General features: G+C 35.5%; 1 protein-coding gene across 1 annotated transcript; it reads right to left on the bottom strand.

Moving 5' to 3' along the window:
* Positions 1 to 364: 364 nt before the first annotated feature.
* Positions 365 to 22674, bottom strand: RPF1 (ribosome production factor 1 homolog). The gene is made up of 9 exons (XM_059138047.1): positions 22407 to 22674; positions 20954 to 21010; positions 19050 to 19130; positions 9598 to 9693; positions 8892 to 9045; positions 1814 to 1896; positions 1217 to 1398; positions 898 to 1024; positions 365 to 581 (listed from the first exon to the last, which is right to left on the bottom strand). The coding sequence occupies exons 1-9, from the start codon at positions 22632 to 22634 to the stop codon at positions 540 to 542; spliced, it is 1050 nt and encodes a 349-aa protein (XP_058994030.1). The 5' UTR covers positions 22635 to 22674; the 3' UTR covers positions 365 to 539.
* Positions 22675 to 23490: the final 816 nt, after the last annotated feature.

The following is a 23490-nucleotide window of genomic DNA, read 5'->3' as shown; positions in this document are numbered from 1 at the left end:
AGTACAATGTAGTAAGGTACAAAGGACCAAGAAAAGAACCACAATTTAGCTTCAGTAATTTGCAACTGTTAAGTCCTTGGTAAACCATATTGCTTTAAAATTTTTACCATTCTGAAAGGCTTAAGGAAATATTAAAACATTCCACTTGGCCTCCTAGTATATAGTCATGCAAGAAACAAAGTTATGTGCCAGGTCCAAGATTAGTCTGCTAGAAAATCATTGGGTTAGTGTCTACCAAGAACTATTCTATTTTCTCTCCAGACCACATGTCCCATGAAAGTACACATGGGGAAGTTAGTTTGAATCTTGATTCTAACTTAAAATTACCTACAAATAAGAATTTTTAGGAATCTTAAGCTGCAACTTCTAAATTCACCAAAATGACTTTTATTTGTATTTGCTACAGTGAATGGCACTTGGTATTTTGTCCACATGTGAAAAGGTTTATGAAACCAGTAAATGACTTTCTGAAAAGGGTCTTCTGTCATAAATTCAAGATAGGTCTGTTTAGCACAATTCAATACTATTCCTTCAGTATTTCATAAATGGAATTTTCTTCTACTTGTATCCATTTCCCGGGGCTGAAATTAGAAGGGGGAAAAAATGGTAAATAATTTATAGGTTAACAATCCTAAAAACAAAACAAAACAAAAACAAAAAAACCTTCTAGGTCCATTTCAGAGACTGGTCCACTTTCGAGGACCACTGATCTTTAGATAATTCAAATGAACCAGAGTTCATCACCAGACCAAACTACCCTATCAGAAATTTGCTCTTTTGAACTTACAGATGTCAGAAGCATAACTTGAGATGTAAGTACTTAAAGCATAATGTACATGGTTTCCTTCTCATTCCATTCAAAATGATCTAAGTGGCTTTTGAAATAAGGCACATTACCTTATGGACCCATTCATATTCTCCATATTTAGAATCAAAGGTTCCTTTCTGAAGAGATCTTAATTTTAAGGTAAAACGTGGTCCAAGTTCTTGAATTCCCACTTTCTTTTCACTCTTGAATATGTACCTTCAAAGATAAATGAAAGAATTAAGGGAAAACAGTCTCAATGAATCAAATGTAATTTCTTCAATGTGATGAGTTCAAAAGAAAATTTATCTCTCATCTATGATATTTGTCACAATACACTGGAAAACGTTTACACTGAAATGTATTTCATGATTTAAGTCAAAGTCCAAGGAGTTAAAGTACCTTCCTCACCTATGAAATCTGAAGAAGATATAGTCCCGCTGATTGTGGAATGTGGCAACCTGCCTTCCAATAAACTGCGGATTATGGGGAAAGAGAGATGCAAACATACGTCCAACTGAATGACCCAGCCTCGTTGTAAAGTTATTCAAAATTATTTCAGGTATGTGTTCTGTAGGGTCCTTCCCTCTTCTCTGGAAAAATGAGGGGGAAAAAAAAACACAACACAACAAGGAATTAATCTATATCCTGATACTGCAAGTTCAAGTTTTAGAATTTACGTGACAAAAATTTTAAAGGCGTCTTTCTTGATGACAAACTATCATATATGAGTTAACAATCTCATGAAATAATAAAACATCTAAAATTATTTGCAGTGACTGTACCAAAAAGTCCTACTAGTAAGTAACCTGTTTCATAGTAATGAAGGCTACTGCCTGTATGCCAGAACTCAATTACAATCTCCTAAGAAAACCGCCAGTAGATAAAACTTGATTTAAGCAGAAGGACAAATGCCATTATAAAATGCCAATTCGATCTGTACGTTAGAGTTGACTAACCATATACAGCAAGCAGATCAAAGCCAATTAAGGAATGAATAAAACTTACCTTAATTTCTTTACGCAAACGAACACTGCTCATTTTAAAATGAGCAGTTGGGCCATTTGGCAAGTGACTCAGAATTAATCCATCTGTTCAGAAAGCTAAGAACACATTGAACTCTGTAATTTAAATCTTAAATTGTATAAATACCTGGTCCTCGGTATGTCCAAAGGCTCCTAAAATTTGTAGCTACGTGAAGAGGTAGATACATGTATGCCTCTGGGTTAACAAATTTCCTTACCATACTCAAAACTAAAGCCCCATAAGTCAACCCAAATATTAAAAAAAAAAAAAAAAACCAAACCAAACAAAAAAACAGATTAAGCTATAGTAGTCCCACTTTTTCTCTTCACAATATAACAAATGAGTCATCACTCTCAACAGGGTATGTTGGATATTCAACTAAACTAGGTGAAAAGAGCTTATGCCCACTACCCTAACAGGAATGGTAAGACAAGATGGGATTCTAGCATAATTTTAGCACAGCAAACAAAAAAGTTTGCCTCCATGTTCAGAGGTCTTATAGCCCTAAAAACGCACTTTTATACATAAACAAGTACACTTATATGTGTTTTTTTTTTATAGATTTGCAAGGTTAATACATGCTGTCAGCTTTGAATACTGTCCCATAAGACTAGAGACTCCCCCCTCTTCTTGAAATCAAAGTTATTAGTGTCTCTCAAAAGACAAGTTCTTATTCTTGGGATTACTGTGCCACAAATTAAAATCAATTAATTAATAACCATTTACTGATGATCTACTACAGAGATTTCTGCCAGACACACTAAACTATAAATTATACTTCAATTGGTAGGGTTAGCAGCCCAAGGGCTTTAAATGTCTGAAATGCAGCTACCTATATACAACATTCCTCAAGTCTTGGTAACACAATTTGATTATTTCAAATACTGAACCTGTAAAGAGGTCAGAATCAAACTATTCCAAATTATCTGCATATAGTTTTACAAAACAGATGTTGCCATCTTTTTATAAAGGCATCAACATTCAACCATTAAAAAAAAAAAAAAAAAAAAGCAAAAACACATTCTCCCATTAGCCCATGGGTTATCTTCAACTTCCTCCTTCCCTTACCAAATCCTATTTACTGCTTTTACCCTCATAAATTCCTCACTTCCATAGCCACCCCTTCACCCTTACTGCTATTCTTAGTTGAGGTCCTTGAGAATTTCCACCTACATTAAAACGTTGGTCTGACCGCTCTCACCATTCCAAGTACATTTTCCAAGACTGTAAATCAAGTTTGTTTAAGTAATAAGATACGGAACGCAACTCTCATTTTATCTGTACCATGGTTTCTCATGCTAAGTGAAAAACAAACTAGATATACCTTGAGTCTTGACAGCTGTAGCTAATTTCATACTACTCTCACCACTGCTCATCTAGAGAACAAAGACATCAGTACAGCTCTCATGTGGCCCCAAACCACCTTTCTAATCTCTAATCTCCCTTTATGCCTCCCTATTTTTCCTAACTGGCAGGTACTGACACAATCTCTTGTACACTACACATATTAATCCTACTATATATTTTTTGTTCATGCTATTTCAGATACCTGCAATATTTAACTCACCTACTAAGGCCCACTTTACCAATGAGTTCCTTTATGTTTGTTACTGTCTTATATATGCAGGTGCACCCATGTTGGATGCGTATTTACAATTGTTAGATCTTGTTCAACTGTCCCCTTTCATTAAGATACAGTGCTCTTCTACATCTCATGTAGATTTTAAAGTCTAGTTTTAAGTCTGATACAAGCATTGCTACTCCAGCTTTTTTTTTTTTTTTTTTGACATCCATTCTCTTGATAAATGTTTCTCCATCCTCTCACTTACAATCAGTAGGTATCTTTAGGTCTAAAATGGGTCTCTTGTAGCCAGCATAAAGATGGGTCTTATTTATCTATCCATTCTGAAACTGTGTCTCTTTTGATTAGAGCATTTAGTTCATTTACATTCAGAGTAATTACCAGTAGATATGTATGTAGTGCCATTTTACTACTTGTTTTGTCACTGTTTCTGGAGATTTTTCTACTCAGAGTCCCCTTTAATATTTCTTGCAGGACTGGTCTAGTGGTAACAAACTACTTTAAGTTTTTGTTTGGGAAGCTCTTTCTTCTTCTATTCTGAATGATAGCCTTGCTGTACAGAATGAACATTATTGGTTGAATATTTTTCCCATTCAGCACATTGAATATACCATGCCTCTGCCTTCTGCCTTGCCAAGTTTGTTGAGAAATCTGCACCAAGACTTCCCTTTTAAATTAGGGGCTTTTTTTGTCTTACTGGTTTTTAAGACTTTTTTATCACTATTATTTTGAAAATTTAATTACAATATATCTTCGTGTCGGTCTGCTTTTGTTGATTTTGATGGGAGTTATCTATGTCCCCTGGATGTGGATACCTATTTCCTCCCCCAGATTAGGGAAGTTTTCAACTATTATTTCTTCAAATTAATTTTCTGCCCTTTTCCCTCTCTCTTCTTCTGGCACTCTATAGGAATTATGATGTTTGATGGAGTCACTCAATTCCCTAAATCTGTTCTCGTGTTCTATAACTCTTATTTCCCATTCCATAACAGCTTATTAATTTCCCATTCCGTAACAGCTTATTTCCCATTATTTTGTGTCTTCTGTATCATTTATCCATCCATCTGCCTCTTCCTTCCTGTTTCCAATCTCAGTTACTACATTTTTCATTTCTGAATCTTTAATCTCTATGTAAGGACCTTCCTGAAATCTTCCTTTTTTTTTTTTCTCAAGCCCAACGAATATCCTTGACTGTTGTTTTAAATTCTCTAGCAGATGTGTTACTTTTATCTGTTTCACTTAGATCTCTGGCTCTAACATTATCATCTTCTTTCATTTGGGATAAATTTCTCCATCTGGCATTTTGTCAAAGTCTCTGCCTTCTTTTGTGTTAGAAAACCCGTTATGTTTCCTGCTCCAAACAGTAATGGCTTTAGAAGTAGAGGTCCTATAAGGTCCAGGGCCTGGCACTTTAGGGGAGTGTCTTTGGTGTGTGCTCTACTGTTGTGTTTTGGCTGCTGTGTCCTTTAGGCCAATTATCTGCAGAGGCTCTCCTTGCCTGCTGTGGGCAGTATTTGGTCCTTGACCAGAATGTGGTGAGTTTTAACTAGGTGTGCTCTGATCTGTTCGTGAAGTGAGACCTGACAGTACTTCCACTAGAACTGAAGCCCTGCAGAACTCTGGTCAGGAGACATGGTGCTGGTCTTCTAGGGAAGGAGCTTGCCATGCTGGGACTGAAGCAACTTAATCAAGAAATGCAGTACACCGCTGAGGCCCACTTCAAATGCCACCTCTTTTTATACAGTTAAAATTAAGCTTTAAATCTCACCTGCCACTGTTACTTTAGCACCTGTCACTTATTTGAGTTATAATCATGTAAATGACCTTCTTCCCAACTAATCTGTTAACTCTTAGAAGACAGACTTCTTACTGATAAATACTAGTGCATATACACAGCAGATTATCAGTAATATTTGAGTTCTTCCTGACTTCTCAAATTTCATAAGGTATAGCCAAAAAGAATTTCTGGATCATTTGCACACTGAAAAAAGTCATGAAATCTCAGGGGGCTAAGAAAAGTAACGGTAATTTCTTCTAACCTAAATCAAGACTTGAATCCTTCCTAAAACATTCCCACTGAATTGTTTCTGTCAAAAGAAAACTACAAAATCCAAAATAATTCCTAAGTACCTGCACTGTACAAAAAGCTTTCCTTAAGTTACTGCTAATTCCTAACATAAACCATGAAGAATAGGAGTCACTATCCCTATTTCAGTAACAAGGAAAAGGGGTTGAGATGGGTTAGGCAGATTAGCCCAAATTTCAGAGCTAGGTGGCAGACCTTAAGGGTGGGATCACACTTGTGCAAAAACCCTAATGCACAGGCGGCATTCTGTTATAAAGACTGAGGTGAAACTTTTAATACCTTCCCAAAGGTCAAGAATGCAAAACAGTTTACAAGTTGCCAGAAGTACAGCATGAAGACTTATCTAGCTCAAATTTCCATTTAGAAATACCAAATAGAGGATGTAGGTCTCTCCAGAAAAAACTTCCATGCTTTCCCCTATACCATAACATTTACTAAAATGCCTACAACAAATGAGGCATTAAGCCTTGGAAACATACATTTAATGTGATCTTTGCGGGAACCCTAAAGATTTGGTACTATCTCTTATTATAGAATATGAGAAAACCAAGTACCCAAGAAACTTGAAAAAATTACAAAAGCAGCAAGTAATGAAGTCTGTATCTGACATCATACCTGTCTGACCCAAAGCCACTAGAATACAGTTTAGACAGTTGACAAAGCTCTTTTGTAGAGGTAATCAAGTTTGTATCTCCATAAATTGCCACCATGTGGCACTATTCTTTTATAGCAGCCCTTCCAGTATCTTATCATGCCCCCATATTCTAATTTCCTACAGGCCAAATATCTTCAATTCTTTCAACTTTTCTCCAAGCATCATCATTAGGAATCATGACTTAGTATTTGTAAGCCCATGTTAAGCCTCTAGGAATCACATTAATATTTCTATTATGTGCCTACAAATTATTCTCCTTTAAATTATTCTACATGTTTTTTTTCCTGGATCATGAAAAATAGTAACTAGCAGTCCTCTTTCCCTCTCCTTCCATTTGCCTGTCTTATTATCTTGCTCAGAGTAGCAAAGTCTCACTTACAAGTTGTGCAGATATTCTTTGAAAGCAGGATATGTGACCTTATTCAAAGTTTCTAGGCCTTAAATCTTTTTAACCAAGATGGACTTCCAATGCCCCTTACCGATGTCCTTATTAGTCTTAAAGACCATTCTCTTTTCAGAGAACACAAAAGCAATTTAGGAGGTCTGCTTTCCTAGCTTCTTCCAACACTTTGCCATCAACTGCATTACTACATATCAAATAGGAAAGAAAATGAAGTATCTTTGAAATTGTTAAAATCAACATCCAGGGGTGCCTGGGTGGCTCAGTCGGTTAAGTGTCTGCCTTCAGACAGGTCACGGTCCCAGGGTCCTGGGATCAAACCCCATGTCAGGCTTCCTGCTCAGCAGAGGCCTGTTTCTCCATCTCGTCCCAGCTTGTGCTCTCACTATATCTGATACTATCGGTCTCTTCAAATAATAAATAAAACCTCAAAAAAAAAAAAAATCCAGGAAAGATTATACCTATAAAAATTCTATTCATTAAGACTTTTAAAAACTGCATAATTCCATACTTAAAACTTACAATCATGGGATACCCATCACATGCTTATGTGTGTGTGCATATATATATTTATGTGTATAGGAAATATAATCTTACACTTGAATTAATTAGTCTAGTCATTCCTTAATATAAATTTGGTCTTTTTACTGATGGTACCTTAATGATATGAATTTATCCTACACGGTATTAATACATTTTGGGAAAAAGACAATATATAAGGAAAAGAGAACATAAGCTTTCTAAAGGCAACAGATGGTGTTAAGTGAAACTTAGTGCCTATATAAAATACCTAAACTAAAAGAAGGATACAATGTTTATTGAACTGATGAATGCCTGCTAGCAGCCTTAAAATGGTAATACTTTTTTAATTGCCAAAAACAGAGGAACACAGACCTTGCCACTTTATTTTGGGAGACAGTTTTAAGGCAGCAGCAACTACATTAAAAACATCTCTTCTGGAATAGTTAAATATTCAAGAGATTTTTGTTATTTGGGGTACATTAACCCATAATCTAATTTCTATAATATGGCCAAGAAAAACATTACATTAGAAAGCTAGTTTTAGTCTATTTTGGTCTCTGGGAAGCAACTCAGGTAAAGTGGATAATGTCTTTAACTTATACTGAAAATAGTAAGGCCCTAAAAGGTATTTATTAGGTTTTTAAAACATAGCTTTTAAACTATTTTTTTAAACTATTTTAAAAAAAAGGAATGTTCATTGATTGAAAAAAAAATGTTATTCTGGCAACAGGAAAATCCTGTCCCTATCTTTTATGAACCCTTAATAATTTTAATAACTTGACCCATGCAAATGATCATCCTCAAAATTAATAAGTTCACAGGGGAGCCTGGGTGGCTCAGTTAGTTAAGCTGCCAACTCTTAATTTTGGCTCAGGTCCTGATTTCAGGATCCTGGGATTAAGCCCTGTGCCAGGCTCCACACTCAGGGTGGGGGGTGGGGGCAGGCAGTTCCTTCAGGACTCACTCTCTCCCTTTGTTCCTCTCCCTGCTTGCTTCATGCACATTCTCTAAAAATAAATAAATAAATCTTAAAAAATTAAATTATATTAATGAGCTCAGAGGCACTAGTTGATAAATAAGGAAAACAAAAGCAATAGCAAAACAAATCTAGGCATCTTTATATGCTCTCTCATCTCCAAACAGGAAAAAATACCTCCAACATAGTTGCCTCAGATCTGAGACTCACAGAATAAGGATAGAGTATTCTTGGCATCTGAAACAGCAGCAAATACATAATATGGGCTCAAATATCTACCTCAAAAATGTAACCCTGTGACACCACCTCTGGTAACATAGAATCTAGCCATATCAGACTACCTGCAGATCCCCAACAGGGTCAGCTCCATCATGCCTCTGCCTTTACAAGTAAGTGTATCTGCACTGGGCACTCTTCTTCAACTTTATTCACCCATATTCACCTCAAGTCCCTCGTCCCTGATATCCCCAGGGCAGATTTTACCAGACTGTGCACTATATCTTGTATTTCTCTCTTTAACTGAACTATCTACGCTATAGTTTTGTTAGTTTACTTATCTATTTTCTCTTACTAGATTATAAACTCCCTGAAGCTCCTATTTACTTCTCCATCTTTTACTAAGGATTAAAATAACGTCAGCCTGTAGCATTTACTTGATGAATACTTGCTAAATGAAAAGAAAAAAATTAGTTCATAGAATCTTGGATACATAATTTTCTAGCTTAAAAAATTATATGTTCTTAAAGTTATAGAAAACATTTCCTTATTCTTTCAAATGTATTTTAAAAAGGGATGAAGGTGAAACAAGAAAACTTCTTTAATAAAACAAAAAAGGATACTTGGTGTTTTACGATCTTCATTAATAACGATCAAATCTGTAAAATCTCTTGAAATGCACTGTGGAATAATTTTTTTCAGAGCCAGTCCTCTTCTGTAATAAACATGTGAGTTTGGTATAACTGTGGAGAGCTGTTCACAGAGTCGTACTGTTCTCTGCAAAACAAAATAACAGAAATCTTTGACAGTGAGAAGGAATAAAAGTCTTAAGTGATATACATTTATAAGGTAAGAAGTAATGATTAATGTGTTATTAATAGAAGGCAAGGGCAGGGAAAGAATGGAATCTGAACAGTATTTAATCCTTTATTAAGGCTGATCATCCTAAAGCACTGGTTCTCAACTGGGGGTGATTATGCCCCACTGGAGAACATTTGGCAAAAGAGGTTATAACTGGTGGTAGTGTTGGGGATGGCTGGTAGTGGTATCTAGTGCACAGAGGCCAGGCATGCTGCTAAACATTCTATAATGAAGGGGACCACCCCCATAATAACAAATTATGCAGTCCAGAATGCTAATAGTGCTAAGGCCAGTAAACTCTACCCTGAAGAATCATGCTTAGAAATGTATAATTTTATTTAGCTTATTCATAGGCATTATCTATTGAAATTACTAATAATTTAACTGAGATCTTCTGAAAGGAGTTCTTTTAAATAGTCTATGTGGGAAAGTTAAGAATTCAATAACTATACTGATTGATATGCTTACCCCATGAGGTCTATCTGATGTTGTGATGAGAATCTTGGGAGAAGTTTGTCTGTTGAAGTAAGAAGCAAATTCATCTGTAGCTTCATCATAAGCAACCTGTGAACAGAAAAAAATATAATTTTTAAAAATATTTTATTTATTTGACAGAAAGAAACATAGTGAGATAGAGAACACAAGCAGAGGGAATGGCAGAGGGAGAAGCAGGCTTCTTGCTGAGCAAAGAGTCCAATGCGGGGTTTGATCCTAGGACCCTGGGATCAAGATCTGAACCAAAGGCAGACGCTTAACAATTGAACCACCCAGGCGCCCCTGGAGAAAATATAATTTTATATCAAACATCCTCTACTATTAGGCCAAAATTTTAAAAGTAGCTCTAGCAGGAGTCTATGGCACAGACTATCTTCCTGACTGATAGGGGATTTAAAGAAAGCCAAGAGGGACTTATATTAAGGGCAACATGAACAGGCTGAATGATTTTCTATCTGTAGAATACAAGTATAAAACTGGAAAAAATTGTCAAAAGACAATTTCAAGACACAAATTGAGCTGTGCTTATTCTTTTAAAATTTATTTATTTGAGAGAGTGTGTAAGCAGTGGGAGGGGCAGAGGAAGAGGGAGACAATCTCAAACAAACTCTCTGCTGAGAGCAGACCCCAATGCAGCACTTGATCTCATGACCCTGAGATCATGACCTGCGCTGAAATCAAGAGTGAGGTGTTTAACCAAATGAAACTCTGGTGCCCTGAGCCATATTCATTCTTGAAAAACGGCTAGGGCTATGGGCAAGAACATCAGGAATCTTGCTAAGAACTATTCCATTTCTTCCATCAACATGGCTGAGAAAATACTAACTTTATGTTTGATGGTAGGCAAGAACCAGCAATCTTGAATCTAAGGGTAATGGACTAGATTGGGGATAGGTGGGTCTGAAAACCCTTGCTTTGCTAGTCCAAGGTTACTGGGCCAGTTCAGGGGAGATGTGGACCAGTCAGAAATGCAGAGCTAAGGAAGTGAAAGAGCCACAGAGGGACTGAAACAATCTCCACAAAATCCATACACATACATATGGGAGAGTTCTAAGAAACCAATTCACATGAAAGGCCAGGGAGGCTTGAGAACTGGCTCCAACTTTGAATGTAATCCTCAACCCACACTCAGCTCAGCTGACAGAAGTTTGGAAGCTCAAGGTATCTCAATACAGTATCCACCCAAAGCATTTATAAGGTAAGAAGTAATGATTAATATGTGTTATTAATAGAGGGCAAGGGTAAGGAAAGAATGAAATCTGAACATTAAGCCACACAAACACAGGAACAATCTCTAGGGAGGCAGGTTAAAAACAAAAACAAAACAAAACCAAAAAAGACAAGTAGAGACGTACAATACTGATAAAGGAAATTCAACTTTTAATGTTTATGGGCCCTGCTCCTAGGCTCCCAAGGAAGCCAAGCTTTTACCAAGGTCAGAATGACTTCACTGAACTTCAAAGCATGGGCTCTCTGCTCCCAACACACACTATATATTTGCTTTTTTTTTTTTTTTTTAAGATTTTATTTATTTATTTGACAGAGAAAGAGATTACAAGTAGGTAGAGAGGCAGGCAAAGAAAGATGGGGAAGCAGGCTCCCTGCTGAGCAGAGAGCCCAATGTGGTACTTGATCCCAGGATCATGACCTGAGCCGAAGGCAGAGGCTTTAACCCACTGAGCCACCCAGGCACCCTATATTTGCTTTGTTAACAAATACCTTTCTAAAAGAACATTTTAAACTAAAGGTGAGTAAAAGTCTCCCTAAGTTCTGTTTCCATACCTCCAAAGCCTTCAACCTTGCACACACTGAAACCATAAGATCAAATTTGTAATTTTCTGAATGTCTTCTGTCATGATGATTTATAACTCTTGATGTAACAAAAAATATATATAACCCTGTATAAGGGTTTCCTTCTCCAGAGTACTCTTCTTTGTCAAAAGTGTATATCCTGTAAAGCCTTCCTCAACTGGACTCTCTTTCTTTTTCCTTTTCTTTTTTTTTAATAGAAATTCTAAAAGATTTGTTCATTTTGCATTGAATCATTACACAGATAGATAGATGGGAAGGATAGTCATTATACAGTTTAAATCCAGGCAAGTTACTAGAACAAAAAAAATCAGTAACTCAAAAAATAAAAAAGTCCAGAGTGTCCAGCTTTCAGCCAAAAAATTAGGTACTTAGTATGACTAATAATCAGGAAAAAAGCAACCAATAAAAACTGTCTCTGAGCAGGTCTAGATGTTGAATTTAGTGAAAATTTTAAAGCAGCCATAATAAATATTCAAGAAATTAAAAGAGGGGCTTAATGTAGATCTATGATGGCAGAAGAATCAATGAATTTGAAATCAGGTTAATAAATACCCAATCTGAAAAACAGAGAAAACAATCATTAAAAAAGGAACAAAACTACAGAAAACTACAGGACTAAGTTAACCATTTTAATAGTGTGAAAAGGAAGTCTTTGGGGAGCATGGGTGGCTCAGTCCATTAAGTGTCTACCTTTGGCTCAGGTCATGACCAAGCCCATGCCAGGCTCCCTGCTCAGTGGGGAGTCAGCTTCTCTCTCCCTGCTCCTTCTCTCCCTTTCAAATAAATAAATACAAGATCTTTAAAAAAAAAAATAAATAGAAGAGAAGAAAAGAAAAGGAAGTCTTTGAAGGAAAGAGAAGGTAGAAAAAAGTATTTGAAGAAATAATGGGTGAAAAATTCCAACATACGGCTATAAGCTCAACAAACCCCAATAGGACAAAAAGAAGAGTAACATAAACACATCAAGGTCAAATAACGAGGAGCCAAAACCAGAAAATTTTGAAAGAAAAAAGAAAAATCATATGCAAGGGAGCAACTATTAAAATGGCTGATTTCTCATCAGAAATTATGAAGGTCAAAATGTAATAGTGTATGTTCCAAATACTAAAAGAGAAAAAAGTCAACCAAGAATTCCTTAATTTGCAAAATTCTTTCAAAACTGAAGGCAAAATAAGCATATTTTCAAATAAACAAAAATGAGATAGTTAGCTATCAGATCTATTATAAAAACAAAAACATAAGGAGATTCTACAAGCTCAAAGAAAATGACACCAAATGGTAACTCAGATCCAAGGAAAAGAAGAGCACTATAAATGGTAAATACAAAGGTAACCATAAAAGACCTTTTGTGTGTGTATGTGTAAAAGTTCAAGCTATACTGGTGTAACCTATTATACTTTTATCAGCATCATGTCTGTATTTACTTGGAAGTAGATTGTGATAAATTGAAGACATTATGCTGTAATTCCTAGAGAAACTGCTAAAAGAATCCTAAACATATAACTCAAAAGATTATAAGGAATTAAAATAGCATACTAAAAAATATTTTTAAATATAAAAGAAAGCAGTCAAGGAGAAACAATAAAAATACATAAAATATATTTAAAAAAGCAAAATGGCAGATGTAAACAATAAATAATTAACACCAATTAACACCTACATCAATAATTAACATTAAATACTAATTGTTAGACTGAATAAAAGAGCAATATCCAACCATACACTGTCTGTGACACTTTAAAAAATTCAAAGATATAAACTCATTAAAAGCAAAAGCACGAAAAAAGAACAGTAACCATAAGAGAGTTTAGGTGGCTATGTGAAATAAGATAAAATAGAAACTAAGTAAAGAAATGTTGCAATAAACAATTTAAGGGAAGGGACAACAAGGGATATACTGGATTATAAATCAATACACTATGAAGATATAATAATTACAAATGGATTCACACCTGAAGGAAAGTAGAAACAAAAAAAATTTAAAAATAGGTATGTACCTAACAAAAGAACCCCCAAAGACATCAAGTAAACTGAAAGGAATGGGAGAAATGAATAACTCAAAAATTATAATTAGAGATTTCAATATCCTCTCAGTAACTTGATAGAATTAGAAATTCAGCAAGTACACAGAAAATAGGAACAACACAATCAACCAACTTAAAACAACTCTCTTTTAACAATCCACTTCGAAACAGCAAAATATACATGTTTTCCAAAGGAACACACAACATTCTTCAAAATAGATCTTGAGCTAGAACACAGAATAGTTTCTTTACTTGAAAATGACTAAAATCAACAGAGATTGTTCCAGAACCACAGTAAAATTAAGTTAGAAATCAACAGCAGAAATATACCTGTGAAATCCTCAACTGAACAATACACTTCTTGATAATTGATGAACCAAATTAGAAATCACAAGAGAAAACAGAAAATATCTTGAACAGAATGAAAATGAAAACACAACAAACATATCAAAATGTATGGGCTATGGCTAACCCAGTGCTTAGGAGGAAAACCATAGCTTATGTGATTATATTAAAAAGAAAGAAAAAGTATAAAATTAGTAAGGTAAGCTTCCATTTTAAGAAACTAGAAAAAGGGGGTGCCTGGGTGGCTCAGTGGATTAAAGCCTCTGCCTTTGGCTCAGGTCATGATCCCAGGGTCCTAGGAGGGAGCCCCACATTGGGCTCTCTGCTCAGCAGGGAGCCTGCCTTACCCCCTTCTCTCTGCCTACTTGTGATCTGTCTGTCAAATAAATAAATAAAATCTTAAAAAAAAAAAAAGAAACTAGAAAAAGAATAAATGAAACCTTATATAAGTAGAAGAAAAGAAAGAATAAGGATCAGGGGATAAAACTAATGAAATAAAACACATCATGCAAAAACCAAACCAAACCAAACCCTGATGAAATTACAAGAAGGAATCAATAAATCTTTCATTGTAAGAGATACTTAGATTTCAACAATAAGAAAGGAAACACATCTTAAAACTTGAGGGATTTAACAAAAGTGGTACTTAGAGGAAATTTTGTGGACTTAACTGCTCATTATAGAAAGGAAGATGAAAAACAAGTTAATCAAATAAAAAGAATAAATTCAAGAGAGTAACAAGAAATAAATGATAAGGTGAGATGTAAATAAATTAGAAAACGAAGTTTCAAAATAAAGATGATCAGAAAAGTACTTTGAAAGAGTTAACAAAACAGATATTATCTCTGGTAAAAAACCCAAATAAATAATATTAGGAATGGAAAGGAGCATTACTGCAGTCTCCCTTATATATACAGATATACATATTCTAAAAAGAGTACTGAAAAACCAAAACAATGTGAAAAAGATAAAACATCTTAATTAAATTAAATTTATTCCAAGAATGCAAAAGAGATTTAATATTAGAAAATCTATTTCATTCCTACATTCACACAATAAAGGAGAAAAACTGCATTCATCTCAATATTTGCAGAGAAAAAGTACATAATTATCTCAACATTTGCAGAAAAAGCACCTGTAACATTTTACATTCATTCATGATAAAACAAACAACCCTGCCAGCAAGAAAATGAATGGATTTTCCTTAACTTATAAGAAGAATCTACCATTAAAAACACAAACATTAATGTATGTATGTAACACATACATTTTAGAAGCATTCTCTTTAAAATTAGGAACATGGCACAGATAACACTATTGCTATTTCTATGTATTTGACATGTTGGAGGTTCTAGTCATCACAAAAGAAATTATCAATGGACTGAAAGTTATTTGCAGAAATGATTAGTTAAGCATGAAATGAAAACAATATTTAGACAAATTATTAGAAACAAATTTAGGCATACTGTTTAGAAGATCACAATCCAAAAATCAATGGATTTTTATAAATCAGCAAATAAAACAATTTTCAGAAATGTGATTTACACTAATAAAAAACACAAAATATCCAGCAATAGCTCTAACAAGATTTATGTATAAAACTTGCATGAAGAAAATTACATGTATAAAACCAGCAATAGCTCTAACAAGATTTATGTATAAAACTTGCATGAAGAAAATCACTGAAATGCATTTTTTGTATAGAAGACCCACCTAAAAAAAAAAAAAACAACATATAAATAGAACCCCTAAGTTATCTACTTTAACACGATTTATAATTTTATATGGCAGTGAATATTCCTGAAGAGAGAGATTAGAGGATGGGGGTGGAGAGGGGCATTCTGCTCTAACAGATATCAAAATTTAGCATGAAAATAAATAAGTGATAAAGCAACAAGCTGACCAATTGCTCAGAAAAAGGCCAAGTATATATGGGTACTTGATTTATGACACAGCATTATAATCCAGTGTGGGAAAGGTTGTAGTACTGGAAAAATGGTGCTGGGGAAACTGGTTACATATGGTAGGGGCAGGGGAAGAAAGAAAAATTGATTTAATTTCTCATGCCAAACAAAGAAATCCATTCCTGATGATTAAGCACATAAATGCGAAAAAAGCACAGAAAAAGTAAAAAGAACATCCACAAATTGGGAGATACTTATATAGGAAAGATTAGTATCCAAAATATAAAAAGAAGTCCTACAAATCAGTAAAATATACTATAGGATTAAAAAAACTGGGCAAAAAACACGAGATGGCATAACTGTAGCAAAACACAGTGCTTACCTGTAAAGATGCTCAACCGCATTAGGAATCAAGGAAATGCAAACTCAAACCACAATGCGATAGTCCTTTATCACTACCAAGGTATTGGTCAGAATGTAGATGGCCAGAAACACTGCCCTTATTCTATGCAAGTGAAAAGTGATACAAGCACTAGTTTGGAAAACATTTTGGCACCACCATATAAAGGTGAATATTTACACACCTCATAACCTAACAAATTCTCCCCTAGGTAAATATTGGGGGAAATTTCATATATATGTAGCCTCTAAACACCTGTGAATTCCAATTTATCTCCAGGCAAGACCCCTTCTGTATCGCATCAATGACAATTCCATCCTTCTATCCGTCTAATTAATTACTAAGGCTAAAACCCTCGATACGGCCTTTGAATCCTCTTTTTCTCACATCCTACTTCCTATCTTTCAAGAAATTCTACTGGCTCTAATTTCAAAATATACCTGGGGGAAAAAACCCAAACCTTAGAATCAAATTGATTCTCAACACCCATTGTAACCACTATAGCCCAAATCATCATAATAATCTTGGATTGCTTCAGTAGCTTCCTAAGTACCTATTTCCCCCTCTCTAAATTACATTTTCAGTATAGCAACCAATTACCTTTAAAAATCTATCTATCATATCATCCCTCTGTTCAAAACATCCAATGGTTCATTGCACTAAGTATAAACCAAGCCAACCAAGCCACTGCTCTGGCCTCTGCTCTTCCCAATACTGGCCCTTCTTCTATAACCCTCTCTCTTGCTCACTTAATTTCAGCATACTGGCTTCCTTGCTGTTCTTCCAAAACATACTAAGCATGCTCCTCCTGCCTCAGAACTTTTGCACTGTTTATGCACTAACTTTTACACTGGTCATTCCTTGGAAACCAAATGGGGCAGAACTGCAAGGAGGTCAATTTCTTTACATTCAAAAATAGCTGATTTCTTTATATCCTTCAAGTCTTTGCTAAAAGGTCATCTTCTCAATGAAGCCTACCCTGACAATCATTATATAGAACTGCAACCCTAATCAACAAAAAAATGGCCACTAGATATGAACAATTGATTAAAAAGAAAAAAAGCATAAAAAGATATTCAACCTCATTCACAACAAGTGAACAAAAAATTAAAACTACACTGAGATACAATCACCCATAAGACTGGAAAAAATTATTCGTAATTGCAAAATCTTGAGTGAAAGTTTAAATAGTACACATTTACATAATCTCAAAGCATAACCCCTCCCAAATACTTATTACAAAAGGGAAAAACAGAAGCTAAAATGGGAAAATCAACAATATATGACTCTTAATAATAGCATCAAAAAGAATATAAGATAATATCTAACATATACCTGTCAAAAATACATAAACCGAACATAATCATGAGCAAATATGAAACTCCTATTAAGTGACATTCCATAAAAAATACCTGGATTGTACTCTTCAAAAATGTTAATGTCATTAAAAACAAATAAAGTGCAAGGACCTGTTCCAAATTAACGGAGGTTAAAGTCGTAACAGAATTGAATCCATGAGCTGGAATTTATCTTTTGCTAAAAATGATGCCATTTGGACAACTGTAGACATCTGAATAAGCTGTCTAGACTAGATAATAATCGATGTTAATTCTGTGATTTTGATAACTATACCCTGTGCTTATTAAGAAAAACATACTTGTTTACAAGTAAAATCCACTAGATTATGTAGGAGTAAACAGGCTTCATGTCTACCATTTATTCTCAAGCATTTCAGAGAATACAGAAGAAAAGCATGTGTGGTACAAATTAAAATTTAGGAAATCTAGGTGATGGGCATACATGAATTCCACTTTTCTATTAAGTCTGAAATTATGTCAAACTAAATAAATAGTACACACACACACACACATACTCCTATACATACAAAATTGCAAACTCTCTCTACTTCAGATAGTCCTCAATCTAATTTATCCAGATTCTTCTTAGGATTTATTTATTTTAGGGGAGGAGAGAGAGCACGCACATGTGGAAAGAGAGGGAGAGAGAAAATCTCAAGCAAACTCCCTGCTAACCACAGAGTCTGACCTGGGGTGCGATCTCACAACACTGACATGGTAACTTGAGCTGAAATCAAGTTGGATGCTTAACTAACTGAGCCACCTAGGCACCCCTCTTTCACCCTAGTTTTTAACGGTAGTAATCTATCACCCGCTAACACATAATTTATTTTACTTTGTTCACTGTTTATCTCTCTCCCTAGAATACAAGTTCTGGGTGGGCTGATATTTTGTGTGTATATATGGCAAAGTGTTTGGTCCACTGGTGGAATCCAAGTCCCTAAAACAGATCCCAATACACAGCAGATGATCAATAAACATTTGCTAGAAGAGTGACAGACTGACTGAATGAATGATCATATCTAGAAATGTTAAGGAATGTCAAAAACAGTACTATCTGAGAGCAAATATAACCAAAACCAAATCTGCTATATCAGAAAAAAAAAAAAAGTTTAAAAACCTTGATTCTCTCACTATACTGTCACCAAACAAAGGGCAAATGTGAAAAGTGACAAGTGGATGATAATCTTGAAACCAAGAGTTTTATGAGGACACAGAAAATATCACCAAATGTTATCCTTATATCAAAATGTCTAATACTACAAAAATCTATAGTATGAGTAATGCTTTTCGAATGATATTAAAAACAGAAGTACTATGTAAGATACTAAATGACAAAAGTTTACCTAGGCATAAAATATCATACATTTCTAGAGAATAGAAATATATTTCTATTTTCTGCCTTTTTCTAGAACATTTGAGAAATTCAACTATGACATAATCTATAGCAAATAATATGTCAACATTATAGCTGAATCAGTCCATATACAATTTCACTAGCCGGTACTTTTAAGTGTCAATATGTGAACAAATGATTTATCAACTGTGGCCATCCAAATTTATTTAAGACTTATAACATTACCTCTTCATCATTAGGGTCTACTACAGTTTCATCATATACTCTCTGGTTGTCAATGGTCTTTGGTATGGGCTTTGGTGGAGCCTAAATAAAAGAAAAAAATTAAGTTTTTAGAAGCAATTTACATAGCTAATTTTGCAGTCTGATTGGGGAAGAATAACAGAAATTTCCAAATAATCCAAAACCCAAATCTGTTCCTCATTCATCCCAATAATACTGAGTAAAAGGTTTTTAACTCTGAGCAGAGATATAAACATCCTAGAAGAAATACTAACTGAATGAAATGACTTAATACCATGCAAAAGTACCTGAAAGAAGAAACTGGAATTAAAAGAATTATCCACTAAGAAGAATATTAAACAGAATGAGAAAAATTACAGTTCACCCTTAACCAACATGGATTTGAACTGTGCAGGCCCACTTACAAGTGAATTTTTTACAGTACAAGACTATAAATGTATTTTCTCTTAACATTTTCTGAATATTTTCTCTAGCTTATTTTACAGTAAGCATACAGTATGTAATGCACATAACATATAAAATATGTGTTAACTGATTATTTCTCAGTAAGACTTCAGATCAATAGCAGGGTATTAGCAGTTAATAGGACTTTCAACTGTGCAGGAGTGGAGATGGTCTGTCTGGAACCCAACTGCCATGCTGTTTGGGGGTCGGCTATACAAAGGTATATCTATATGCAGTTTTATTCCAGTACTTCCAGAAAGCTATGCAGAAATAAGTAACAAAGCTACAAGTCTATCTACTGAACTAGAAAGTTTGAGGCATTTACAGTAAGGAATGAAAGGGAGCAGCAATTTATATAAAAAATATGCAACAGCACTAATATTAGTGGAAATGAACAGCAAATAGGGCAAATATCATACAAAAAGTTAATGACTACGACACTTCAACATAATGGAATATTGTTAGAAATGGCAACATGCACACTCAGCTTAGACCAAAAAATTTGTAAATGAAATGCTAAGGAGCAGGAACAGAAAACTATAAGCACACAGTGACTAAAATAAATTCAAAACATATGTATGCTAGCAGAGATATGAAGAAGAATGAACTGATAAACTATTTGGGATTTTATTTATTATTCTATGAAATAAATACTGACTTTTGAAATTTTTTTTTTTTTAAGATTTTATTTATTTATTTGACAGAGAGAGATCACAAGTAGGCAGAGAGGCAGGCAGAGAGAGAGAGGAGGAAGCAGGCTCCCTGCTGAGCAGAGAGCCCGATGCGGGACTCGATCCCAGGACCCCGAGATCATGACCCGAGCCGAAGGAGGCAGTTCTAGGAAGTCATCTTTCAGTCAAAGAAACAAGAATGATGAAATTTCCCAATGGTGATCAGCATATTTGCTGTTATTGACTGAGTACTGAGAGTTGAGACTAATGTTGCCTGATAAGATTCTGCACATCAAAACAGTCTAATACTGGCAAGTCTGGTAAGTACTAGACTGGGATGCCTCCCCATTCCCAAAATCAGAAGGATGAGTCTCTGTCTCTCAAACACATAAAATTAAGTAAAATAAGCACACTGAAGCAGACATACCATTTATGTGAAATTTTGAAAAAAATGCAAAACACCACTATTGTTTTCATCATTTAGGAACACAAAAAAAGAAGTGCACGGGAACAAAACACGGCAATTTCTTAAGTGGTTATCTTTAGAGGGGAAAGCAATCAGGAAAAAGCATACAAAAGACTGAATATTATTTGCCAATGCACTGTTTCTAAGCTGGGTAGAGAACAGAAAGGGGGTTGTTATTTTATTTTCACATCTTTTATACACTGGTAATATTTTATAATAAATTTAAAAGAAAGTGATACAACATAAATATCAGAGAGCATTCCTCAACATAAGACAGTAAGCAGATGGCTAAAGATTTTACTTACCTTATCACCAAGAGCTTCTCTCTCTTTCTTAAGTTTTTTCTTAATTGCCAACTTTTCCTAAAAAGTTTAAGGACAAGAACAATATTGAGAAACCACCAGTTACATCACAAACACATACTGAACTATACATTACTAATGCTATGAATACTTAAACTGAGAAATCTTTGTAACATATTAAACATCCTAACACAGATTTTCATACCTAAATTATTGTAAACCAAATAAGCTGGCCAATCAATAAAACATAAGTATCTTGCTCCTTCAAAAAGATCTAAATTGGCAAGCTCAAATATTTAAAGTTTTACTAGCTTTACCTTTAACTATAAAGTCTCAACTTAAGTAAAAATGTAAAATGTATGCTTAAAAAAGTTAACAAGTTTTTCTTATTTCATTTTGCATTCCTAGTAAGTTGGGTTCTAAAGAAAACCATGGGTATGCTGCTTACATCTTTTGGAAAGTACTAAAAATAAATGAGAATGGGAGATACATTTTCAGATTGCTTCCAATAAACCACCATTTGTTATCCATAAATCTTACAATCAAAATATGCTTTCAAAATTATTAAGAACTTGCAAGGTGAATTACACCTGTAATTACTGTAAATCTGTACCTTCCAGAGATTCTGAATAGAATGCTTAATACACAACAGAAAGTACACACCCCTCCCACCCCTCATCAAGTTTCAGATTAGATTACAGAAGATTACAGAAGACTTCTAGGAGACCATTCCGGCAAACCCGCTCTCCTAGAGGGACTTAGAGTATATATTCCAGTAGCACTCTGGCGCTTATAATGAGTAAGGCACAATCCACGGCCTCAAAAAAAATCCAGTATCTAGTAAGAGGAGCCAGGCAAGTGAAAAGAATATTATGTGTGTGAACTTTTACGACGTACAAAGATAAACAGATGCTTGCTTCCAATTGCAATTTAACCACAGATAAGTACCGTGATCTTGAGTTTTATTTATCGCTTCATATTTACCCCTATAACAGTATGAAGACAACCCTATAAATACCACTACTAGAAACTTTGCATAAATAATTTCGGTAAGAGTCCAGGAATCATAGAAGCATCACTTTGGGTTTACGTAGTGCCCGTTTTACGGATTCTAGGACTGGGCTAAACATAGAGATGGGAGAATTTCGCGTTCCAGGTCTGGAGGGATATTTTCGCTTCTACGGGAGCGGGACATCCTGGTTTCATTCTCAGAGGGAGAACCTAGAGGGGCTGAAAAGGAAGAGAATCCGTGACGCTCAAACAGCTGAAATCTAGAGAATGTCTCCAAAGCAGTGTGAGGGTACCAGGACACAAGAACTTCAGCCTCACTCCTCCAGATTACCTCCTCCCGCACGCCAGGAAGGCGCGACCACGCAAGTGCTATTCCCCGCCCCACCATCACGCGCGCGCGTGAATGATGCGGCGCATGCGCTCGGCCGCCGCCGCCCCGTCCTACCTTACGTTGCTGCTGTTTCCACCGCGTGAACATTAAATGTCGCCGTTGTTTGTTCTTAATTTCCGAAATGCTGAAGCCTGGGGGGAAGGCGGCCGCTTTCGGGGGTTGGACCCCGCTTTCCGTCGCTCCATCCTCAGCAACTGCAGCCTCCTGGGGTTCTTCGGCGGCCGCTTTCCGTTTCAGGCCTTTCTTTCCTCGGCTGCCGCTGTTAACGCCGGTCTTCGCCATGGTGTTTGCTTCCAGGCGTCTGTACGGAAACGGAAACAGCTGACCCCTGTGACTCCCTCACTTAAACTTTTACTTCCGGGGTCAAAAAGTTCTTAAAGAGAAAGGTGGAGGACTTTGTGATTTTTAGCCATTTAAGAAGGTGGCAAAATTCAGGGGTTCCTGAGTAGCTCCTTTGGTTAAGTGGTTAATCGTCCTCCTTCAGCTCAGGTCATGATCCCTGAATTCTGGAATTGAGCCCCTCATTAAGTCCCCGCTTAGCGGGGAGTCGCATTCCACCTCTGCTCCTCCCCCTGCTCATGCTCTCTCGTTCCGGTCTTAAAATATAAAAATCTTAAAACAACAACAAAAAAAGTGGCTGGCGAAATTTAGCTTTGAGAAAAGTTTTGGGGGGGTTTGCCCTGCTGTCTGAATACTGAAATGATGAGTTTGTGGAATCCTTTATTGAGCGTCTACTATGTGTCAAGCCCTCAAAATATTGGAACAAAGCAGCCTTTGCTGTATAAAGTTTATGTCTTACTGGAAGAAGATCTGAAACGAGCACACAAATAGTGTGGCGAGCTAAAAAGTAACACACGGTAGGGAGAAAATAGAATAGGATTAAAGGAAGATCAGAGGTTGCACCTTTTAAATAGGATTGTTAGAGTTGCGGTCATTGAAAAAGTTAACATTAAGCAAAGATTTGAAAGAGGTAGTGGGTAAACTTAGCGGTTATTTGAGGGAAGAGCTGTTCATGTGAGTAAAGCTGGTTATCTAGGAGAAAAGCTGTCCAAGCAATGGAAACATACAATTCCAAGACTCCCCGTCAATAGTAAGCATATGTTTGGGTAACGCGATGGAAGCTAGGATTAATATTAGA

The sequence above is a fragment of the Mustela lutreola genome, chromosome 10 (assembly GCF_030435805.1).
Source record: "Mustela lutreola isolate mMusLut2 chromosome 10, mMusLut2.pri, whole genome shotgun sequence".
Lineage (NCBI taxonomy): Eukaryota > Metazoa > Chordata > Mammalia > Carnivora > Mustelidae > Mustela > Mustela lutreola.
Note: the sequence above shows the minus strand (reverse complement) of the source record. Positions and strands in the feature narration are given on the sequence as shown.